Genomic DNA, 22011 nt, shown 5'->3' with positions numbered 1-22011 from the left:
AACTAAATTAATTAAATATGACTATGTGTTAGTAAATACTTCCCATATTTTCCTACATAAACTATTTCCTATATCGTATATTTTTTGCAAGGAAAAAAAATCTCCCAAAAATACCCAAGAGGGAAGTAGAGGAATTATCCTTATTACATGTACATTTAGTAAACTGCAGTATTTTTTCAACAGTGTTCAGAATTCTCATCACAAAATTTATTTTTTATCCTCCTCAACAGAGAAACTAGGTTGATACACATGATAAAGATATTTTAACTCAATTATAGTATTACAGGACAAAGTTTTAGGAATAAACCAGAAGCTTCAGCATTTCTAATTCTGACAGTAACTTGGAAAATGCAAGTCTCTATTCCAAGGGACTTCAGGATTATGGAAGAGGACATTTATGTGTAAGTGGCCAGCTCTTATATCAGCTCCTCTGAGCTTCAGCTCAAGTATATAAATGGTCTTTGTTTGCATTTTAATGTTCTCACCAGTAACTGCTACAAATAATAGCACTTCACAAGTAGTGCAGCCAGTGAATGCAAAGACTCAGCAACTGTTCCAGGTGAGATGCAAAAGAGTAGTGCTTTCACAATTACCACCTTTAATTCTCCATGAAAATGCTTCCTGTCCTGACAGATTAAGAATATGATGCACCTCTCCTTGAGTGAAGTTTCAGGAACGAATATTTTTATAGAGAAAGGGAAACACTGTAATTTCCTTTTTATAGAAGTCTCAATATTTTCAATATTCTTGAAAGACCTGGTACTTTTTCCACCCAGTTCCTGGTAGGACATCTTGTTCTTTGGCCCTGTCTGTCTGAGTCCCTTGATAATTTCAGCTCCCTGTGACATTTAAAGGCAAGCTAGCTAGCTTGCTTTTCTTTCTTTCTTTCTTTCTTTCTTTCTTTCTTTCTTTCTTTCTTTCTTTCTTTCTTTCTTTCCTTTCTTTCTTTCTTTCCTTTCTTTCTTTCTATTTTTAGATTCAGTCCTGGCCCCCTGTTACTCTTTGTCCAGCCACCCATTCCTAGAGCAGCACTCTTAGAACTGCTCTTTTGTCCTGATCTTCAAATCCCTGTTTTGCTAGTTGTCTTCAATCCCACCTTTTAGGAATGGGGCTCAGTCTTGCTTTAAGTAGCACCTCTCCCGAGAGCCAGCATTTGCTCAGTGGTTCTCATTAGCTCTATTCCCTACGTTCTGTTCCTACCTAGTCACTCCTGGGTCAAGTCTGCTGGCCAGTTAACCTAGCCTGCAGAACCAAGCCTTGAGTTCTCAACAGGGCATATAAGACCCTTTATGAAGGAGTCTCACTTGTGTCTCTCCAGCCTTGTTTTTAAATTTCCTTGCTTTGGTTTTTATAACAAACTTGATTAGCTTCCTACTGCACCAGACCCCTTCTTACCTCTGAGCTTGGCTAACTTTACATTGCTCTTACAGATCCAGATTAGATGCCCTCTCCCAGAAGTCCTTCCCAGTTTATGTGGCTTTCCATTGTGTCCTCACTGCACTCTGTGCCTTACTTATTAGCCTATAGCACATTGTGATGTGTTATGGTGACGGATATCTCCTCTGTTAGACTGTTACCTCCCTGAAGGAAAGATCTGAGTGTGACCTGGTGATCATGTCATTCCCAATGTCTAGCTATTCTTTGGTAGCCAGTCAAAACTTCATTAAAAAATAAAAAAGAATGATTAAAAGAGTACCAGTAGTTAGTTTCTTAAGAGCAAGGATTGTTGTCATAGACTCCTCTTTAAGGTCAACTACAGAGCTTTTCACAACACTGACAGTGCTAGTAATAATAACAACAACATCATCAACAACTGTTAATAAGAGCAGTTGCTGAAATTACCTGAACAGCTGTTGTGTACCAGTCTCTGTGCTCAGTGCCTTGAACAGCCTACAGTTCATCAGTGTTTATTGAACTGACAAACATTGCTGTATGGCAGTCCTCATAGTATATAAATTAATAGTACTCTGGATTAACAGCCAAATAACTTCCCTTTGCATGATTTTAAATTATTTCTATAGTGAACTGAAAAAATTCTCACCATAGTGCCTACAAAATGGCAAAACTGTAGATAAAGAAAATATTTAGTGAGCTTGATTCACTAGAGGCTAATCCTACTCAGGATTAAGGAATAATCCTCATCTAATTGGAGATCTTTGCTAGCCAGGTTAAATTATATTATTGAAAGTTGTTACTGCAATTTTGAACAAGGACATTTTTAGTCACAGTCCAAGGTAAAAGTCATTGAATACTTTAATAGCTTTTGCCTACTTGTATTTTTTGAAGATGATATGGCTTCACTGTCACTTAATGTGGTACAACTTTCACCATTACTGAGGTTCTCTTATGCCACTACATTTTGAGCTATTGAATGTATATATAATATCACTATACTACAGATTTTAAAAACCTACTCACAATTCCATCATTCTAAGATTTGTCTAACATAATTTTTTGATAATTTCCCTGTTTTGTCAATACATATTTCAAATAATGCAATTCATGATATGTAAAATTTTAAATTTTACTATTTTAGACTTGTGTATACATCATAATCATGTTCTATTGTTTCATACATTCTCCTTTTAATTAACCTTTTAAATATTATATTTCTTTGGGATGATATACTATTTGCTATACCACTACCATATTACCAGATAATTTGGGTTGCTTGCCAAATTTTCTCCTACTGGCAAGAAAGCTGTGATGAATATCATTGCTTATTGTATTTTATTTTAAGATTATTTATTTATTTATTTATTTGACAGAGAGAGAGAGAGAGAGAGAGAGATCACAAATAGAGACACAGAGAGAGGGGGGGAAGCAAGCTCCCTGCTGAGCAGAGAGCCCGATGCTGGGCTCAATCCCAGGACCCTGAGATCATGACCTGAGCTGAAAGCAGAGGCTTAACACACTGAGCCACCCAGGTGCCCTGAATATCATTGCTTATTTTAGATTTACTTTATTATTTCAGGATAAATTACCATGCAGGGGATTACTAATCTGGAACCTATGCACACTTTCCTTTTTACTGTAAGATATACTAATGCTGTAGTTTAAACTACATTTGCTACTGATACAAATTACAACTTCTTTAAAATAGTCATTTAAATAAACATAATATAATGCTCTGAAACTTTAAAGTCTCATGAGAAGCACATAAAGAAAAATGAACAAAATAGCCAAGAACCTCCCCCATCAAAGTTAAATGCAGAGAAGATAATAGAGTTAGAAGTAAAAACATTGTTCACTTTTTTAAAAAAAGATTTATTTATTTTTTATTTGAGACAGAGAAAGAGAGAGTTTTGGGGAAGGGCAGAGAGAGAGACAGAATCTCAAGCAGACGACCCACTGAGTGTGGAGCCTGACATGGGGCTCGATCCCAAAACCCTGAGATCATGACCTGACACCAAGAATCTGATGCTTAACTGACTGAGCCACGCTTGTGCACCAAAATATCGTTCATTTAATAAATATGTATTGAATACTGCCAATAGGACAAGTACCGATAATTACGTTTAATCCTAAGAGTACTTTCTTATATCAGGAAAGATATTTTTCAATTATATAGTCAAAGTGCTTATTAGAAAAGCTATATTTCACTTTTGACTGTGGTTCAGGACACCTTTCTTAACACCACTAATAGTCCCCTACCCCACCATCACCAGCACTGATTTTCGAGGAACTTTTGAGATAGACTGTCACATAATTTGCAAATAATGATTGCTTTGGCCTCTATTTTATATATTTCTACATGTTTTATATATTTCCACATGCAAAAGATAAACAGATGATTCAAGAAATTCTGAAGAGCTGGCTGAAGAGCTGTTTAAATAACTTTACATACTCCACAAAGCACAATGATAATCACAATATTGCTAACTGAAAGTTTTAAAAGGGAATGGAAAAAATAAAGTCTCATTTTTGCTTTACAGAAATATAAGAGGTTGGGGTGCCTGTGTGGCTCAGTGGGTTAAAGCCTCTGCCTTCAGCTCAGGTCGTGATCTCAGGGTCCTGGGATCGAGCCCCACATCGGGCTCTCTGCTTGGTGGGGAGCCTGCTTCCCTTCCTCTCTCTCTGCCTGCCTCTCTGCCTACTTGTGATCTCTCTCTGTCAAATAAATAAATAAAATCTTTAAAAATATATATATACATGAGGTCAAAAGTGGCACAGTCACAAATGCCAAATATAAAAGAAAAAAATTGGAGAAGTGCTATTTTTAAAACTTTTAAAATAAGGGAAAATCTACTTTGTATGTACAGTATAAATCTTGTAATAAACTGCTTATTAATCTTGCATTAAGGTAAAAGTGCTATGAACAATAAATTGTGAATGTGAGCACTTTCTTTGTAAAAATCTCAGTATAAAGCTATAGATTATGACAAAAATGGAATACAATTATTTTGATATTGAAAAGACTTAGATTACTCATAATTGTAGAATAGAAAGATTGATATTGCTTGGAGTGAGGGTTTTTCAAATTAGCTCACAATTAATATACTTTCAGAAAGCACTTTTGCATGACTATATGGAATTTGTCTATTCATATTATAAATTTATATCAAACTGTACATGATAAAACATAGTTTAGTCTCCCATATATGCACTGGAAGCAAAGATATATATGTATTTTTTTACTTTTTTCCATTGAAATATAGTTGACACACAATGTTACATTAGTTTCAGGTGAGCAACATAGCGATTTTTTAGTATTTTATTTAAATTCCAGTTAGTTAACATACAGTGTAATATTAGTCTCACGTGTAGAATTTAGTAATTCAGCATTTACATACAACACCTGGTGCTCTTCATAAGTGCCCTTCTTAATTTCCATCACCTATTTAACCTATCCCCCCACCCACTTCCCCTCTGCTAACCATCAGTTTGTTCTCTGTAGTTAAGAGTCTTATTCATGGGTATCCTCTCTTTTCTCCCCCTCATGTTCGTTTGTTTTGTTTCTTAAATTCCCCATATAAGTGAAATCATATGGTATTTGTCTTTCTCTGACTGGCTTATTTTGCTTAGGATAGTACTGTCTAGCTCCATCCACTGTTGCAAAAAGATTTCATTCTTTTTTATGGCTGAGTAATATTCCATATATCATATATACCATATTTTCTTTTTTTTTTAAGATTTTATTTATTCATTTGACAGACAGAGATCATACACAGGCAGAGAGGCAGGCAGAGAAAGAGGGGGGAAGCAGGCTCCCCGCTGAGCAGAGAGCCCAATGCAAGGCTTGATCCCAGGACCCTGGGATGCTTAACTGACTGAGCCACCCATGCACCCCCATGTGACAACAGAATATATTAAATTATTTCATTGAAAAAGGTGATAGGAACAACAACAACGATCACAAACCATTCCATTCCTTTCCCTTAAAAATATAAATTACAGCCATTTTCTGTGATCTTTACTTACCTAAAAGTTATTTTTTAAAAATAATTTCAAACAACATGGGAATTTGAGTTAATGAATATAATGAGTAATTCCAAATGCCAAGTCTGTCTTGGGACAAAAAAAGCTACCATTTCCGGAGCTTACTATATACCTATGATGGAATTTGTTAGCCATTATACAGATAAGGCAAATAAGCTCAGAGATATATTTTTTTTTGGATTTTATTAATTAATTTATTTTTAAATTTTATTTATTTATTATTATTATTTTTTATAAACATATAATATATTTTTATCCCCAGGGGTACAGGTCTGTGAATCACCAGGTTTACACATTTCACAGCACTCACCATAGCACAGACCCTCCCCAATGTCCATAACCCCACCCCCCTCTCCGGACCCCATCCCCCCAGCAACCCTCAGTTTGTTTTGTGAAGCTCAGAGATATTTTTAAGAATATTTATTGTCTGCTACATTCATGGCATGGCACAATCCACCAGTAAATACAGGAGTAGTTCCAGTCCTTGTCTGGAGCCTATGACAAATGGGATCTGACTCCAAGTCTATTTCTAATGTCTAAAAGTTTGAGCATTATCCCATGCTGATGGAAACAAGGAAATAAACGTATGAAACAAGAATGAATGACATCATTAGGTTAAGAGCTTGGAGAAAATTCTTCCAACTGTAAATAGCAAATCTATTCTTTAGAGTCACAAACACGGCGCAAAGTTTATATAAACCACAATAAACTCTTCTGAAATTCTACAAATATTGTTGTTTCCTTTCATATATCTAGCCCCATGCAGACTTATGTAACAGGAGACTGCACAGGAATAGAGATTGGAGATAGCCTGCTGCTGCTTTACGAACAGCCACAGAAATCTGGAAGGTACACGAATATTTGGTATTTGACAGGGAAAGACCCACAAAGCCAGGAGTGCCTGGCAAGTTCAAACACAGCAGGAAGACAAGGGTGGCTGGCACTGAGTGAGTAAGAATGAGCAGACAAAGAAAGAGGGGGTGAAACCAGAGAGGTCAAGCAAAATGCAGTGATTATGGAGCCTTGTGGGCAACTGAAAGAACCTTGGCTTTTTGCCCCAACTTTTTTTTTTTTTTCAAGTTTTTTTTTTTTTTTTTTTTTCATTTGACAGACAGAGATCACCAGTAGGCAGAGAGGCAGGCAGAGAGAGAGAGAGGAGAAAGCAGGCTCCCCGCCGAGCAGAGAGCCCAGGACCCTGGGATCATGACCCGAGCAGAAGGCAGAGGCTTTAACGCACTGAGCCACCCAGGTGCCCCTGCCCCAACTTTTTATTTGTCTGTTGACAAAAAAAATGGTGTATATTTAAGGTATACAACTTGACAATTTGTTATAAGTATACATTGTTATATAAGTTATAAGTATACATTGTGAAATGATTACCGCAATCAAACTAATAGACCTACCATGCCTTACATAGTTACCTATTTTTCTTTTTTTTTTATGGTGAGAACAACTGAGATCTACTTTAGCAAATTTCAGGTAAACGATGCATTATTATGAGCTACAATTACTATGCTGGATATTAGGTCTCCAGGACTTATAACTGAAAGTTTTACTCTTTGTGCAATGTCTCCTCATTTCCCCACCCCCTGAATCTCATTCTCTCTCTCTGTCTCTCATAAAATATCTTCTTTTATGAAACAAAACCACCATCTTGCAGATGAAATTGGGTCATACCCTGTACTTACTAGGCTTGGTTAATGAGACACTGTACTTTTAATGGAAGTTAAGCTAGTATTAGTAAGAGCAGAATCTGGACAGATCTGTTTCTACGGAAATAAAAGGAACTATGATTTTTCAGTAGGTAGTCATAAGTGAAGATGGTCATGTTTAAGAACACATAGTTTTGTGATGAATAAACATGAATAGAGAAGAACTTAAGAAACAAAAGGACCAAGCTTTCTGTGTTGGTTTGCTTTCTTTTGTTGTGTGTGTGTGTGTTTCTTGGTAAACAATGAAATGCTTTCGTTAAGAGCCTTAAGAGCCTTAAGCCTTGCTCTTCTCTAATTGGGAGGACACTTGACTGCACTTCCGCGAATGCTGTTCCATGAAAGCTCTGCCTTTTAACACTGTCATTTCTAGCTTTACTGTAAAGCACTGGCCTGTGTTCCCCTTAATAGAAAGAACTGGTCAGGTGCCAAGTGAAAGCTCTGTGTGTGTGTGTGTGCGTGCTCATGCACATGTCTGCAGATGCTAAAAGAACTCCACGTGTGCATACAGTTTATCTTCCTAGCTTCAATTTCAGGAAGAATAGTTACTACTGCATTCTTTCCCATATCACAAAATATTGTGTGCTGAAACACACCCTATACAAGTTTGACTAATACTGCTTTCTTTTACACCTATTTTACACCTATCTATTTTAAAATAGATAAACAGTCAATGCTTTTATCTTATAGTCCAAGAGAACTTTGTGTCTTCATTTGAACAATCAGCTCTTCCTGTTGTCAGCTTAGTCACAACAGCAGCTCCTGTGATACACACAGTATAAGCTCTGTAGGGAACACTCTTAAGAAATCACCTCTGTAGAGGAAGGACAAAGCTTCTGTTGTATCACTACTTTATTCTTCTGTTCCTTGGCATTTGTTTTAATTTTCATTTCCTCGCTTTACATGGTTTACGTTCCCCAAAGATTATGAAGCTGCATGGAAGGCTTAACTTTCTCATGTGAATATACTCAGGATTTTATCTATAGGCTAGGAGATAAATATATATATATATATATATATATATATACACACACACACACATATATATAAAATTAAAATATGTGTTATATTACATATATGTACTGCTTATTATATTCCAGTTAGAAACATATCCAGGTGAACTCACTTCAAATAAATGAGTGTCTGCAAAGCTCATTGTAAATCGAATCTCTGAAGAGGACACTTGTTCCCAAAAAGAATTACGCTATGACTAACATTCTAAAGAAAGGTTCCTAAAATTATCTGATGATGTTACCTTTTACTTACATCTAGATTTTCAGAATTTAAGTAAAAACATACATACAGATTTTAAGTAAATCATACTCATGGAAATCTTGGGGAAAGGAATAACAAACTACCAGAATAAAATATTTTCAGTAATGTCATATTGGTTGACTACTGTTGTATAAACACAATAGTAGCTCTGTTTTCATTAGTTAATTCTTATATTGAGATCCTTATTCATTAGCTTGAGCATTATGAAGCCCATGTGAACCAATCCCTGCTTTGAACAAGTTTATAATCTAGTTAAGGAGTGCACTACTATGAGAAATAGAGAAGATAGAAATTTAAAACATGCTAATTGAATGTAGAGAATAAATATAAAAAATCACTAGAAAGAGATTTGGGGTTGAAGAATAGTTAGAGAGGTTGGGACATGTGGAAGACATTGAGGAGGGGAGCTTTAGATAAGCAGAGGCTTGCAATGAAGCCCCAAATATTAAAACCACAGTGAAATGAGTGTTGGGTAGGTAAGGGTTGAGGAGAGGAAGAGGTTTTTAATTTTTGAGGAGAATCTGTAGTGAAGAAAAGTAGAGAATCAAGTTACATGAGTAAAAGTGAGATCAAAGAGTGGGTGATCTTAAAATATACTTGAAGGAATAGTTGATAAGGAGCAAACTATGAAACTAATGATGAGTATATTAAAAGAAAATTTGAAAGGCAGGCATGCACAAGAGAGACCGGCAGAGAACAATTTTAGGCAAGTAGAACAGGTATAGGGAAATGGCATTAATTTGAGGTAAAGTTAGTCTAGTCTATTTAGGTATAAAGGGATAACTTAGGGGGCCAGCAGTTATTAATAAAGGAAAACAGAATTTGTGGATGCTTTCCCACATAGTTCAGTGACTCATGGGGAACCTCTGTGTGAGGCACTTTGAAAGCTAGAATGTAAGTTCCAAGAAGCCAGGGTCTAGCTGTTTTGTTTACTACCACATGGCCAATGCCTAAAACAGCATCTCACAGTAGGAGCCCAATAAATATTTCTTGCATATTTACTATTTTAAAATATAATTTAAAGCCTACCACCTTTCATTTGAACTTTCCCCTACTGTTTCAGGTAGCAAAGCTTAGTGGGAAAAAACACAGATTTTAGAATCAAGTAGACCTGCGTTCACCTACTGACTATTACTACTTACAAACCTTGTAACTCAGACTAACTACTTAACTTTTCTGATTCTCAGTTTTTTCATTTGTGAAATAGAGAATTCTGTGCGTCTTGTAGAGTTATTATCAGGTTTAGAGATTACGGATGTAAAGTCCCTACGTACATTCAGGGACACATTAGTTACCCAATCCATAGTAGCTATTAATTAAGAGCAGGTATCATTCAATCATGCTTTCTTGTTTATTTCCAATCTATATCATTTGTCATTTTGCACTACAGTTAATATGTCTATCATCTCTCCCTCAATACACCAACTTTTTAGTATAACAAATACTAATTTCTTTAATGTGCCTAAGAAATTTTTCTCTAAAAATTCAGCATAAGCTTTTTCTCAGTCAAGGTTTCTTGAACTATTCAACCGGACTTCAGTACTTTCTCTTTATGTCCATGTTGTACCTTTTACTACTACATCTTGAAAGTACTTAAGTTCATGTGTGTCTTCACTCCTGGAATATGAGCTCCATAAAGACAGGGGTGCTACCTTCTGTTCATACATCCCCAGTGCCTAGTAAACTACCCTTGGCATTATACGAAAGAGGAGATGAGTATGAAAATTATCAAGTAAGGTGATACAAAATCCATCAAGTAAGTGGAGATTAAAAAGAATGTAATGCTTATCAGAAGATATTCTCAACAGTAATTATTATTAGAAAGATGGCAAGGACCAGTGGAAAAAAACTAAATTCAGTTAGAGTTTAGGAACTCTGTCCTATAGAGTTTTGATTAAGGAATCCAAGGTAACATTAGGGTTAGAGAAGCAGACCTTACTCATATTTTTCATATACCTGTTTTGATATTAATAATAGTGGCTACTATATTCTACTTGAGAGCTGGTCTATGTGCTTTTTATTCATTCCTGATTCCAGGAACCAGTGATCACAAGACGTCATTTTGTCAATCCAGAACACTCCCAGTGTGCAGAGCAGAAAAGCTGGTGAAAATGATTATTACACTCGAAGATACCAGTCTTTCCTGAGATTGGCCATCTAGTTAGACAGATAGGAAGGATGGAAAGGATATACCAGAGTCCATTTCACATCACATTCTCAGATAAATTTATCACTTTGTTGATATCACTATGATATCAGGGTATAAAGCCGGGATGTTGGAATTTGGCCAAAACGGAGAAAACAAAATCCTTCAAAAGTCATTTGGTGTATTGTAGAATAAACAAATGACTGCATTTTGTTTTCATTTCAACTATTTGCTGTGGGCTGAGCCACAATGAGTGGCTATATATAAAGAGAGAAAGAGAGAGATTTTATTTTTACTGCTTGAATCTAAATTTATTTATCTACTTAAATTGAATGGGAAATATCTAATTAAGCATTGCAGAGCATTTATAGAATTCAAAAATGTATTCATGTGTTTGAACAAAAGCATCGATTTTTCCTGGAAAGTATGATGCTCTTGTGCATATTATATCAAATCCCAATCTTGTTTTCCAATAAAGGAAATAGAGTACTTTGTCTATTAAAAATTATATGAAATCTATATTTTTCAAGTATAGCCTCTGGTAGATAGGAAATTCTGTATAAGTAGGACAATATTTCATTATTTATTGATTCACATCTTCCCAAAAGGAGAGTACATTATTTTCTTTTTAAATGGGTGGTATTGGTAAAATGTGTTTTTTTTAATATGCTAATGCCAACATAAAACTTATATTTTTTTCACCAGTTTTTCAGGTCAGTTTACAATATTGAGGAAGAAAATATCTTTCCCTATTACACCATATTCACTTTTCAACATTACATTAAACTTACTTTGTAAGTTCATTATGTAACTTATTTAATACCCTGCTTGTTTGTGTTGTCTGAGAACCTAATGGCATTAAAAGGCACACTTAGCAAAATGTAATACTAGTTTTACTTGTGACCTTTTTAAAAAATAATATAAATCAGGTATATAAATCCTGACTGAAGAAAACAATGACATATACTTGTAAAATCAAAATGATGGTTTCATATTAACTCAAATTTCTATCAGTAGACCCCAAACAAAATGATCACTACTACTTCTAAAAAACAATGCTTTAACTGTCAAGTGGAATCATAGGGATCTCATAAAGATGAGCAAATCAAAGATAGAATAGTGCTAGCGCGCCTGGAAGTGGCTAAGCTCCCAAGTAAATCATCCCTATTAGTTCCTATTCATGATTTCAATTATGCTTTTTTATCTGTTCGTAACATGCAGCATTTTCTTACCCTCACATTTCTAGGCATTTTAGCTTCTGCTGACATAAATGCATTCCTCAAATAGAATGTTACAGCAATCTTCTGCTAGACATTTAAGCCCATTTGTGCGTTTATTTTTTAAGATGCTTTTTTGAAACTTCTAACTGTGAGAGGTCTGGGAAGGTGGTGTGAGAATGAATGAGAACTTGTTTTCTAAAGCGACACCGTAGACACTTGATCTACCGTTAAAAAAAAAAAAAAATCACAGCCTCCTACCTTGAAAACAAACATCTCCCGGCGAAGAATAGCTAGAGTGTTAAAGTTCCCATCGCAGATGTTGGGTTTGGCTCCAGGATAGGAAGGTCTGCCAGTGGGAGGCCGAGGTGGTTTGGGCCTGTCATTCTTGCGTGGGTCGGCTGGAGGAACGGAGCGGTGTGGGGGCACTGTCGGTAGAGGTCTTGTCGGTGGAGGAATCTTGTCAGGTGGACCTTTGAAAATATGAGGAAAGCACTTGGCTCACTTAATACTAGAACAGTGCTGGACAGTCTGCTGCTGAAGACAATCACTCACGAGGGGAGGGCACAGACTAAGTGAGCTAAGAAGTCTTTAAGCTTGTATGTTTTCTGAAAAAAACAAACCATCGTACCCGACAAACCACTGCCAAATCTTAGAAAGTCCTTATCATGCTAAGTTCTGAATCCAAGTCACTGAACTTTCTTTGTTAATTTTTAATGACATTTTTTATAGCTTCGCAAGAGTCCTTATTGGAAGAGCTGCTTTCAAATCTTTTTTGGAAGTAGGTGGTGTATAAATAATACATAAATGAAGATGAATACTGGAACCATGCATGTAAGCTCCACCAAAGTTAATCCTAGATTTTCACAGACAATGATTCTATGCAAATAGTTTTAAAAGATAAACATTAATGGATCAAAGTTTATTCTACCCTGTGTCTCCAACTGTATTTATAACCTTTTCCTGACTTTCATTATTTTCTTCTAATGACATGTTTTGACAAATTGCTAGATGAGTATTTCATTTGAATACTGAATCTAAAATACCTATTGATTAAAATGCCACTAGTAAAATATTAATGTGAAGAAGTATTTCTAAAAAGAGGTTTCTAAATTAAGCCAAAGTTTATACATATAATTTGGTACAGATGTAAAGCATCATTCCTCAAGGGATTTGTGTTTTTAAAAAGAAATAGAGAGCTGTTCGCACTTAATATTTAGATATGGAAAGAATATTCTTTTGCAGACCTTCAGTCTAGACTACTAATTCATGAGGTCATGAGAAAGAGCCTTCCTAACCTCAGTTAACCACTTAGGAGGAATTCCTGATGGTACAAATTAGCCTATAGGCTAGCGCGTTCGACCCATATGCTACTTAGTTTTGACTCTGAGACATTTCCCTTTTCTCAGTATCTCCCAAATAAAGAGAAGCACAAAAGTTGACATTTTTTTTCCTCCAAATCCTATTTTAACCCTGAGAGAACGGTTACCACTGAGATATTGAAATTGAAAAACTAATGAATGCAAAACAAATTAGTGAACTTAAACTATGCTATTTAAAAATGCAAATGACACCTTCTGGATACTGGATATTAACATACAGATAACACACATCTGCTTTTGTATTGTAAAATGAAAGCATCATTTCATTAATTTAGTAAAACATACTCTCTATATGTAAATTACAAATGTCAGGTTCTTAACGATTATGTGTGAAATGAATGTCCTTATAAAGGTCAATGGTTCTTTTGAGGAAGTTAGGATTATAGTAAATATGTAGAATAGTCTTTCTCCCTTTGGTCTTCATTTGTATTCACTGACTGAACCCCATAAATAAAAATGATCTTAGTATATTAGAAATTTATTTTGAATTATGTGTAAGTAAACTTTGCCATTTGTTAACTTCCACTCCCATGTTTGTTAACTTTCACTGAGTCAATAATTACATGCTTTTGAGGTCATTTTATTACAGCCATTACACAAGAGTATTCTCTGCAACCTCCAAAGAGATTGATCTACTATTTAACAATAAGTATCATAAACTGAGGGTATATCTGTCAGTTTTTATCACAATCTCAGTATCTTTTAAGAAAATCTTATATTTCTCACTGTTTTTATTAGTTATATTCATTTATTACATTTTTAACCTGAACTGTAAATATTAAAGTTTATCAGATCTTTGCTATAATTGCAGGTTTCAATTAAATTCAATAAGAAAAATCTGTCAGTGTGTAGATTTACTATAATCTGTATATTAAGATATTTGGACCATTGCCAACAAAACTTGATTGATATAAGACTTCTGCCAATAGGCCAGACTATTTTTTTCTTATTTTGGTATTTATCTCTCTCATATACTTAGAGCATCCATCTCAAAGAAGAAAGCACCGCAGGGATTCTGGACTTCACCGTAGGGTTAACCAAAGAGAAACAGTGGAAACCTACCATAAATTTTCTGGATGCCTTGCAAATCATCATTAGGTAGTTTGAAGTTGTCAGTTTCCATGTACTGGTAAAATGGGGCCATGATGGCAGTGGGGTCATTGGAATGCTCCAATCCCAGAGCATGTCCCAGTTCGTGAACTGCTACAAGAAATAAGTCATTTCCTGTGAAAATGAGAAGAAAAGATGCTATTGTAACTAATACCCAAGTACAGAATTGGAAAGGACAATTTGGTGTTATCAAAATTTCACCCAAGAAAAATAGGAGGAACTCTTTATTTCAAAGATCAGTCTGATTTTATCATTGGAGTTTCCTACTGGCAAAATCCAATATGCTATTTTTGAAAAGGCTGGGTGGGAGGGGGGAGGTGATGTTAATGTAGTCACAGAAATTTAGAAACTGAATGGAAGAACAAAGACTAAAAGTTTCAGAAAGAGTAGCAGCATCAGAGATTGCTACTACTACTGTTGAAATATCCTTCCAATTGGAAAGCATGTAATATACTTTCAAATATCTTTACATTGCACATAATGCTAACAATAAGTCTGTAAAAAATACAGGGTGGATACAATCCCTACTTTTACACAGGTGAGTAAATTAAGGCATAGAGATAATATGTCTTGTCAAGAACAACAAATCTTTGCATTTACAGAGGTGTGACTAGAACTCAAGTTTATTTTAACTTTTCATATTAGCCTAGAATATAGGAATACAGAAATATAAAATAAAAGTTATAGGCTGGCAGTCATAATAACTAGGATTCTAGTCTTGGCTTTGTGAATACAAATTCTAATCAATTCATACGCAATCCGAACAAAGTATATTTATTTAGAGTGGCTGTTTCTCATGGGAAAAAAAAAATCTCTCCCACCTGTGGTAAACTTGCACAGTGAAATTTATTTAGTGCAGACTCTCAGAGAAACTTTGTGCAGTCAAGCCCTACCGATGACCCCTACATGTTGCCCCCTTCTGGATCATCATAATTAAATTCATGAGCAAAACAGCCAGTCCTGCATGTATATTTGTTTATTCTAAAAATTTAGTTAAACTCTGTGAGCACCCAACAGTTGGGACTATTATATTTTTAAGGGATATGTTCCTAAGTGGAAAGTTTAAAATTATTGAACATAAAATGTAAAGTTTTGCATAGATGAATTGCAAATGATTTCAATGAACTTCCTGAGTGTCATTTTTACGAAAACTCTCTTCCAAACATTTTTATAATGCACTGTGATAATTCCCTTCAGAGTTTTGTTTGTTTGTTTACACAAAAGCCAAGTACATAACAAACATTTTTTTCTTACTCTGGAGTAGTCTTCCATAGAAAAATGGATGAAACCGTGGGGCTGATTCATCACATGACCTTAGCATACTGAAAATGAGCCATTCAAAACACTTCAGGGGCCTCCCTGACTCTCAAAGAATAACTGATTAAATGCTGGTGTGAAACAAATTGGAAGGGTTTAAAAAAAATGGAAGTTAACATTTCCAGTCTCAAAGAGCTTATCTTCTCCTCTTATAAAATTACTTAAATGTGCAAATCAAGACACAGAAAGAAAAATAGTATGTATTAGGTTTAATTAAAAAATATTAACTAGAGGGATGCCTGGGTGGCTCAGTTGGTTAAGCAGCTGCCTTCGGCTCAGGTCATGATCCCAGTGTCCTGGGATCGAGTCCCACATCGGGCTCCTTGCTCATCAGGGAGCCTGCTTCTCCCTCTGCCTCTGCCTGCCATTCTGTCTGCCTGTGCTTGCTCTCTCTCCCAATCTCTCTCTCTGACAAATAAATAAATAAAATCTTTAAAAAAAAATATTAACTAGACTTATTAAAAGTTTACTAACTTTGCTCTGGACATTTAGAACATTTTACCTGCATTTTCTCATTTAATTCTTACAATTATCCTTGAATCAGTTACTATTATTATGTCCATTTTTAAAATGAGAAGACAAGACTTGGAGACATTAAATGCAATTTGCAAATTTATGTAGCAAGGTGCAGATGAAATTCAAACTTCTCTATCTGATTAGAGATCCTTTGAATTGCTACAGTAAATCACACAGCTACTAAAGCATTAGCATGCACAACAGACTAGATAATGTAGCCATGCGAAAACAATCTCATTCATTCACTCATCCATTCATTCCACTACTTTTACTGCATGCCTACTCTGAGTTAGGCATTGATCTAGGCTTTGGCAACATAGTAGTGAATAAAACATACAAAAAATCTCTGCCCTTATAGCATTTACATTTTAAAGGGTATTGGAAAAAAATCAAGATAGAAAAGTAGAAAATACAGAATATTACACAATGATAAACTGAGGGTTTTAGAGGGGAGGGGGTGGGGGGATTGGTGAGCCTAGTGGCAGGTATTTTGGAGGGCACGTATTGCATGGAGCACTGGATATGGTACATAAACAATGAATTTTGGAACACAGAAAAAGTAAAATAAAAAAAATGATAAGGAGAAATAGTAAGGCAGAGAAAAGATTAAGTGAGAGACAAAAACATGTATAGAATTTTAAATAATGGTTTGGGCTTCTAGTCTGACTGTGGTGGGAATTTTAAGTTTTTGAGTAGAGGAGGGACATAATCTGACTTACACTTCAAACAAGACCACTCTTGTGATTGCTCTCGAGAATCAAGTACAGTGGACACAGGAAGCAGCACGATTCAATCTCTGAAGTGAGTGCAATAATTCAGGCAAAAATGCTGGTCACCTGGACAGAAGCGTAACATTCTTGATATTTTTTGAAAGAAGAATCACAGGGTTTCTTAAAGGACAAGATGCAAGGTGCGAGCAAAGAAAAACATCAAAGACAGCACAACATTTTCTGGCCCTATACCTAGAAGAATGAAATTACCATTCACTGAGATAGAGAAAAACATAGGATGAAAGAGTTTTTGTTGCTTTTTGCGTTGGTAGGGGTGAGAGGTAGGTAACAAAATCAGGAGTTACTTTTTTGAGTGTTAAGTTCTGAATGCTTTAATTTGCTTAATGAAACAGGAAGATTCATCAACTGGGAGAGTAATAGAAAGGAAAAAGAGAGAAGAATGTATGAAATATTTGAATAGGTCAGTTGTAAGGAGTGGACTAGGGAAATATCCTGTAATTGTCAGGCAATATTCATGACCATGAATTTAAAGTGAGGTTGGGTTCATTATGCACTGTCTTCCTTCTTCAGCCTTATTTGGCAGTGTGCATGCAGATATCAAAGTGGCAGTACTGATTTCACCAGACTTTTGGTATCTTTAGGTAACCATGAAAAGCATAGGAAAAGACAAAGGAGCTCTGGATATATGTAAGGGAGTGATTTTTGACTTTGCCATGGTATTTGTGTCATGTAAGGAAGGACTAGCATGGGATGACGAAGGACTGTGACAAGCTAAGATGATAATATAATTTAAGATGACCCTTAAATTCTGAAGTGGTCAAAAGTTTTTTTGTTTTTGTTTTTGTGTTTTTAGTCACAGTATTAGCAGGAATGAGTTAGAAAAATATTCAGTGATAGTCACAGTAGATATCTGAAATTGAGATTTGTAAGAGCAATGTCAAGGGTATACCCACGGAAGTGAGTCTCTGAGTTGGGATGGAATATGAAATTAGAGAGGAGATTCAATATCTAAGAGCCCAGAACATGGCAAAATTATCTACATCAACACTGAGATCAGAGAGAATTAAAACAAGGATAGTGTTGAGAGTAGGATTGAACTAGGAGATAAAATCATCAAAGAATAATGAAAATGACTTGAGAATTAGTGGATGATAATAGCAAGGAGAGACAGTGGATGGAACAGTTTGACAAAATCACAGTCAAAACTTTAAGTTTTTATGGATCTTGAATCCATAATCTTGAAGTAGCATTAAAAAGAAATAAGGCAGTTGGGGCGCCTGGGTGGCTCAGTGGGTTAAGCTGCTGCCTTCGGCTCAGGTCATGATCTCAGGGTCCTGGGGTCGAGTTCCGCATCGGGCTCTCTGCTCAGCAGGGAGCCTGCTTCCTTCCCTCTCTCTCTCTCTCTCTCTCTCTCTTTCTCTGCCTGCCTCTCTGTCTACTTGTGATCTCTCTCTGTCAAATAAATAAATAAAATCTTTAAAAAAAAAAAAAAAAAGAAATAAGGCAGGACATATACCATGACTCCAGCCTTTGCAGTAGAAGGAATATGAAAGAGAAAATGGAAGGAGTGAAAGAGAAAAAGTATAAGCAATGGAAAGATCAGTGTTAGTTACAAAAAAGAACTTAAAGGGAGTATTTTCAAAATAAGTTGATTATTAAGGGGATTTTGCTAATGACTGACTTGAAACTTCTCTAATGTAAACAGTTTCAGAAATTAGAGAACGGAAGGAAACAGACGGAGAGATAGCAATGTAGAAGTCCTATGTGAATTAGAGTCCCAGTGGAGAGGGGTGTCTTCTGTGTTTCCTATGGTGATAAACAGGAATGGAGGTAAGGGCCCTAATCAAATTAGACCTCAGATTCCAATATATCAAATATAAGAGATTATTATTACTTGAGTATGTTTAAAAGAATTTAAGAACATGACTTAATACAGGGAATGAAATTAAAGAGGATACAGGGGAAGAATGTACAGTGGTTGCAAGGACAATTTCCTATAATTGTCTTTGCTTCAATTTTTATTGCTTTTCCAATGTCTATAAGATAATTTCACATTCCTCATCAAGATAACCCAAACCCTTCATACATAAGTCCTTGTCCTTCCTTTCCAACATTATCTCCCCCCCCTTTATTTTCCTCTTTCCAGTCATAGAAGAATATGCTTGTTCTGTCCTTTAGATCTCTGCATTAACTGTCTTCTTTCTGGAACCCCCTCTCCACCCATGCCCCCAAATTGGAAGCACATCAAGCAGGCCTGATGTGACTGCTCAAATGTTACCTTCTCTATGAGGTCATTTTCCCAAGGGGTGTTGTTCCAGCAGGCTCTCTGCTTCAGGTTCCCACAGACCCTCGAGCATCTCCCTATCATAGCAATTGCATTGTTTTGTCATCATCTTTTTTGGTAAATCTTCCCAACATATTTTGAATTCTTTAAAGACTGAAATTGTGCATCATTTATGTTATGTCTCCAGTTCAAAGACATTGCCTGGCACATAGTAGATGACTAATCTTTAAATAAGTTGGATGAATGGATCAGTTTCCAGGGACTGGAGGACTAATTTGAATCTGGATAGTAAAGAATAGAATGCTATTTTCATCTAAATGTGGCTCAGAACTTTTTTCTTTATTTCCCTAGAGGTATAACTGAAAAATAAAATTATAAGATATTTCAAGAATACATCATGGTGATTTGTTATATGTACATATTTTGAAAGGATTCCTCTGCATTGAGTTAATTAATATCTATATGACTTTACATATTTAACTTAACTCTTTTCTTTCTAGGTGGGAACATTTAACTTTTATCAAACTTCAGTCATCTAAGAATGTTATCAACTATAATCACCATGGTTATACATTAGATCCTCAGACCTTACTCATCTTCTGACTAAAAGTTTATACCCTTTTACCTACCCCTCACCCCCCCCCAATTCTGTTTTGTGACAATCATGCCAAGAATTAGAATGGAAAGAGAATGAGATAAGAGTAGACTGAGGAGGCCACTAATCTTACATAGTTCAGACAATGGAACTAAAATACCCAAAATCATTGCTGAATGACTGTCAGCAAATACTCATGCTCACAGCGGAAGACAAGAGGACAGGGTCTAGAGAAAATTGCTAGGGAATGCCAAACAGGCTTGATTTTATTAACTAGTAGGGATAAGGAATTAAAGTGACTGGAGGGAGTAAGGATGAGAGGGGATGGATGGTAAAAAAGTCAGGCGGTAGAAAATCAAAAGACACAGAAGTTCAGGCTTACTGAAAACAGGAAATTGTTTTTTAAGGATGCCACTTTGAGTGAAAACCAATGAAACACGACTATTGGAGACCATTTAGTCCGCATGTTACTAGGAAGCAGAAGGAAGCAGTTACTTATGAAGAGATGCGGGAATTATGAGTGTTTGCAAGTACGTAAAACAAGAAGACTTCCAAGGATTGTGTGTCAGAGGGTAATCTCAGGTGAGAGCGGGTGGGGAAGGAAAGGAGCTGCGGGCATTTTTAGACACCACACATTTAACACCAACTCGCAGTGAACACCTTTGTGAGTTCAAATCAGAGACACCATTGTTTAAGATACACACCTGATGCTGATGAGACTTAGCAACTGCAAATGACATGGAAGTGGCAGAAGGACAGGTGTATGTTTGGCCTCTGGCCATGCCCACACCCAGAAAATATGGGTAAAGTTTGGCTGAAATGTATTATCAGTGGGCAGAAAATGAAAGAAATTTTCACCAGGAGCATACCTAATGCCAAAACAAAGATCTAGCAAGCAGTCAAAGGACCAACAAAAACCAAGGCAATTGAACCAAGAACAGGAGTTGGCACTTTGGTTTACTGGGAATAGCTACAGTGACAACCCAGTTCATCAAGAGAGCGCTGATTCAGAAAATACCTTTAGACACTCTTGGCCATCTTGTGGCAAAATGGATACAATTTCTTAGCCATAAAGTCCCAATGTAGCCTTACAGGGATTATGTTTTGTTTTTATTCTTCAAAAGGAAAAAAAAAATCCAGCGTTTACAACATTCCTCCTTGTAGAGCACGTCCCCTTCCCCAGAATAAAGTACCCTGAACCTTGTTCCAGAATAATTATGTAGGAACTCATCCTCTCACTCTCTGGCAGATAAATATTGCTTTTTGTCACACATCAACCCTGCTAACTTTGTTGAATTATTAAAAGCACTTCAAATCTCTCACAGGGAAATAGTCTTTTAGTCACAATTTCTTTCTTTTCTTTTTTCTTTCCTTAGCGAGAGAAATACAAAAAACCAAAAAGGAAAACAAAGTAGTAATAGCAGCAGAAGTTATTTCATTTCATGTATCTGTTCTCTTCAGATCAATCAAATTTTTCTTAGGCACCATTTCCAAGGGTGGAGTCACTCCTTGTCTAAGGATGAAGAAAATTAATAGGATCAGGATGTGAACCTATGACCTGTTCAGTACGCCATGGCACTTTTAATCAGAAAAACTGGCCAAGAGCTCCAAGTAATTACCATTCTTCAGATGATTGGCAATAATATAATTAAACCTTACTTGCAGCTTCACAATAGTTTAAAAGGGTAAGTTGTTAAATAAAGTACCACCCTGTGATTTGAATTCCACTAGGAACAAAAGTTGTTGGCATATGATGAGGTTTAGAGAATTAAAATGCACCAGACCTCTTTCCTAATGATGAAAATAATAACTGCTTCTGTAACTTATCATTAATTCACATTATTTGAGATTCTTAATTATCGTATGCCTTGATATTATCACCATGCAGGCAACAAAGGATAAATCATCCTCCTGATTCTCAATACAGAAATAGTACTTGCTCCTTTTGTAAGATTTTGAGTTTTGAGTTTGTTGCTTTCAATTGTATCGCTAATCTTCTTTCCTTTGTATATTCCAATACAATTTCAGAACATTGAACTGTATATTATGAAAGATAATGCATTATTTATAATTTCCTTGTCATAATTATGTCTTTATATTTTATTCCATGCTGTTTCATTCCCCCATGCATTTTCATATGCTATTCCCTCTGCTGACGACATATCCTGAATGTTAAAAATGACTGTATAATATTTCATATATAAAAAGCTGTTATAAATATTTCTAACATTTATAATCCTACCGACCCAAGCAAACACTAGACTATCACGAGCACCATTGAATCTCTCTC

The 22011-nt window shown here is 35.7% G+C and overlaps 1 protein-coding gene across 1 annotated transcript in view; it reads right to left on the bottom strand.

The window, feature by feature from the left end:
* The window catches only part of LOC111146675 (matrix metallopeptidase 16), a 282832-nt gene that overhangs the window by 59350 nt on the left and 201471 nt on the right, over window positions 1-22011 (bottom strand). The window contains exons 5-6 of the mRNA XM_022502329.1: window positions 14231-14392; window positions 12048-12259 (exon numbers count right to left, since the gene is read on the bottom strand). Coding sequence (XP_022358037.1) covers window positions 12048-12259; window positions 14231-14392 — 374 coding nt within the window. The remainder of the gene's footprint in view (window positions 1-12047; window positions 12260-14230; window positions 14393-22011) is intronic.

This window comes from Enhydra lutris, unplaced genomic scaffold (assembly GCF_002288905.1).
Source record: "Enhydra lutris kenyoni isolate GAN:26980312 unplaced genomic scaffold, ASM228890v2 scaffoldscaffold14, whole genome shotgun sequence".
NCBI lineage: Eukaryota > Metazoa > Chordata > Mammalia > Carnivora > Mustelidae > Enhydra > Enhydra lutris.
This window is presented reverse-complemented; position numbering and strand designations above follow the sequence as displayed.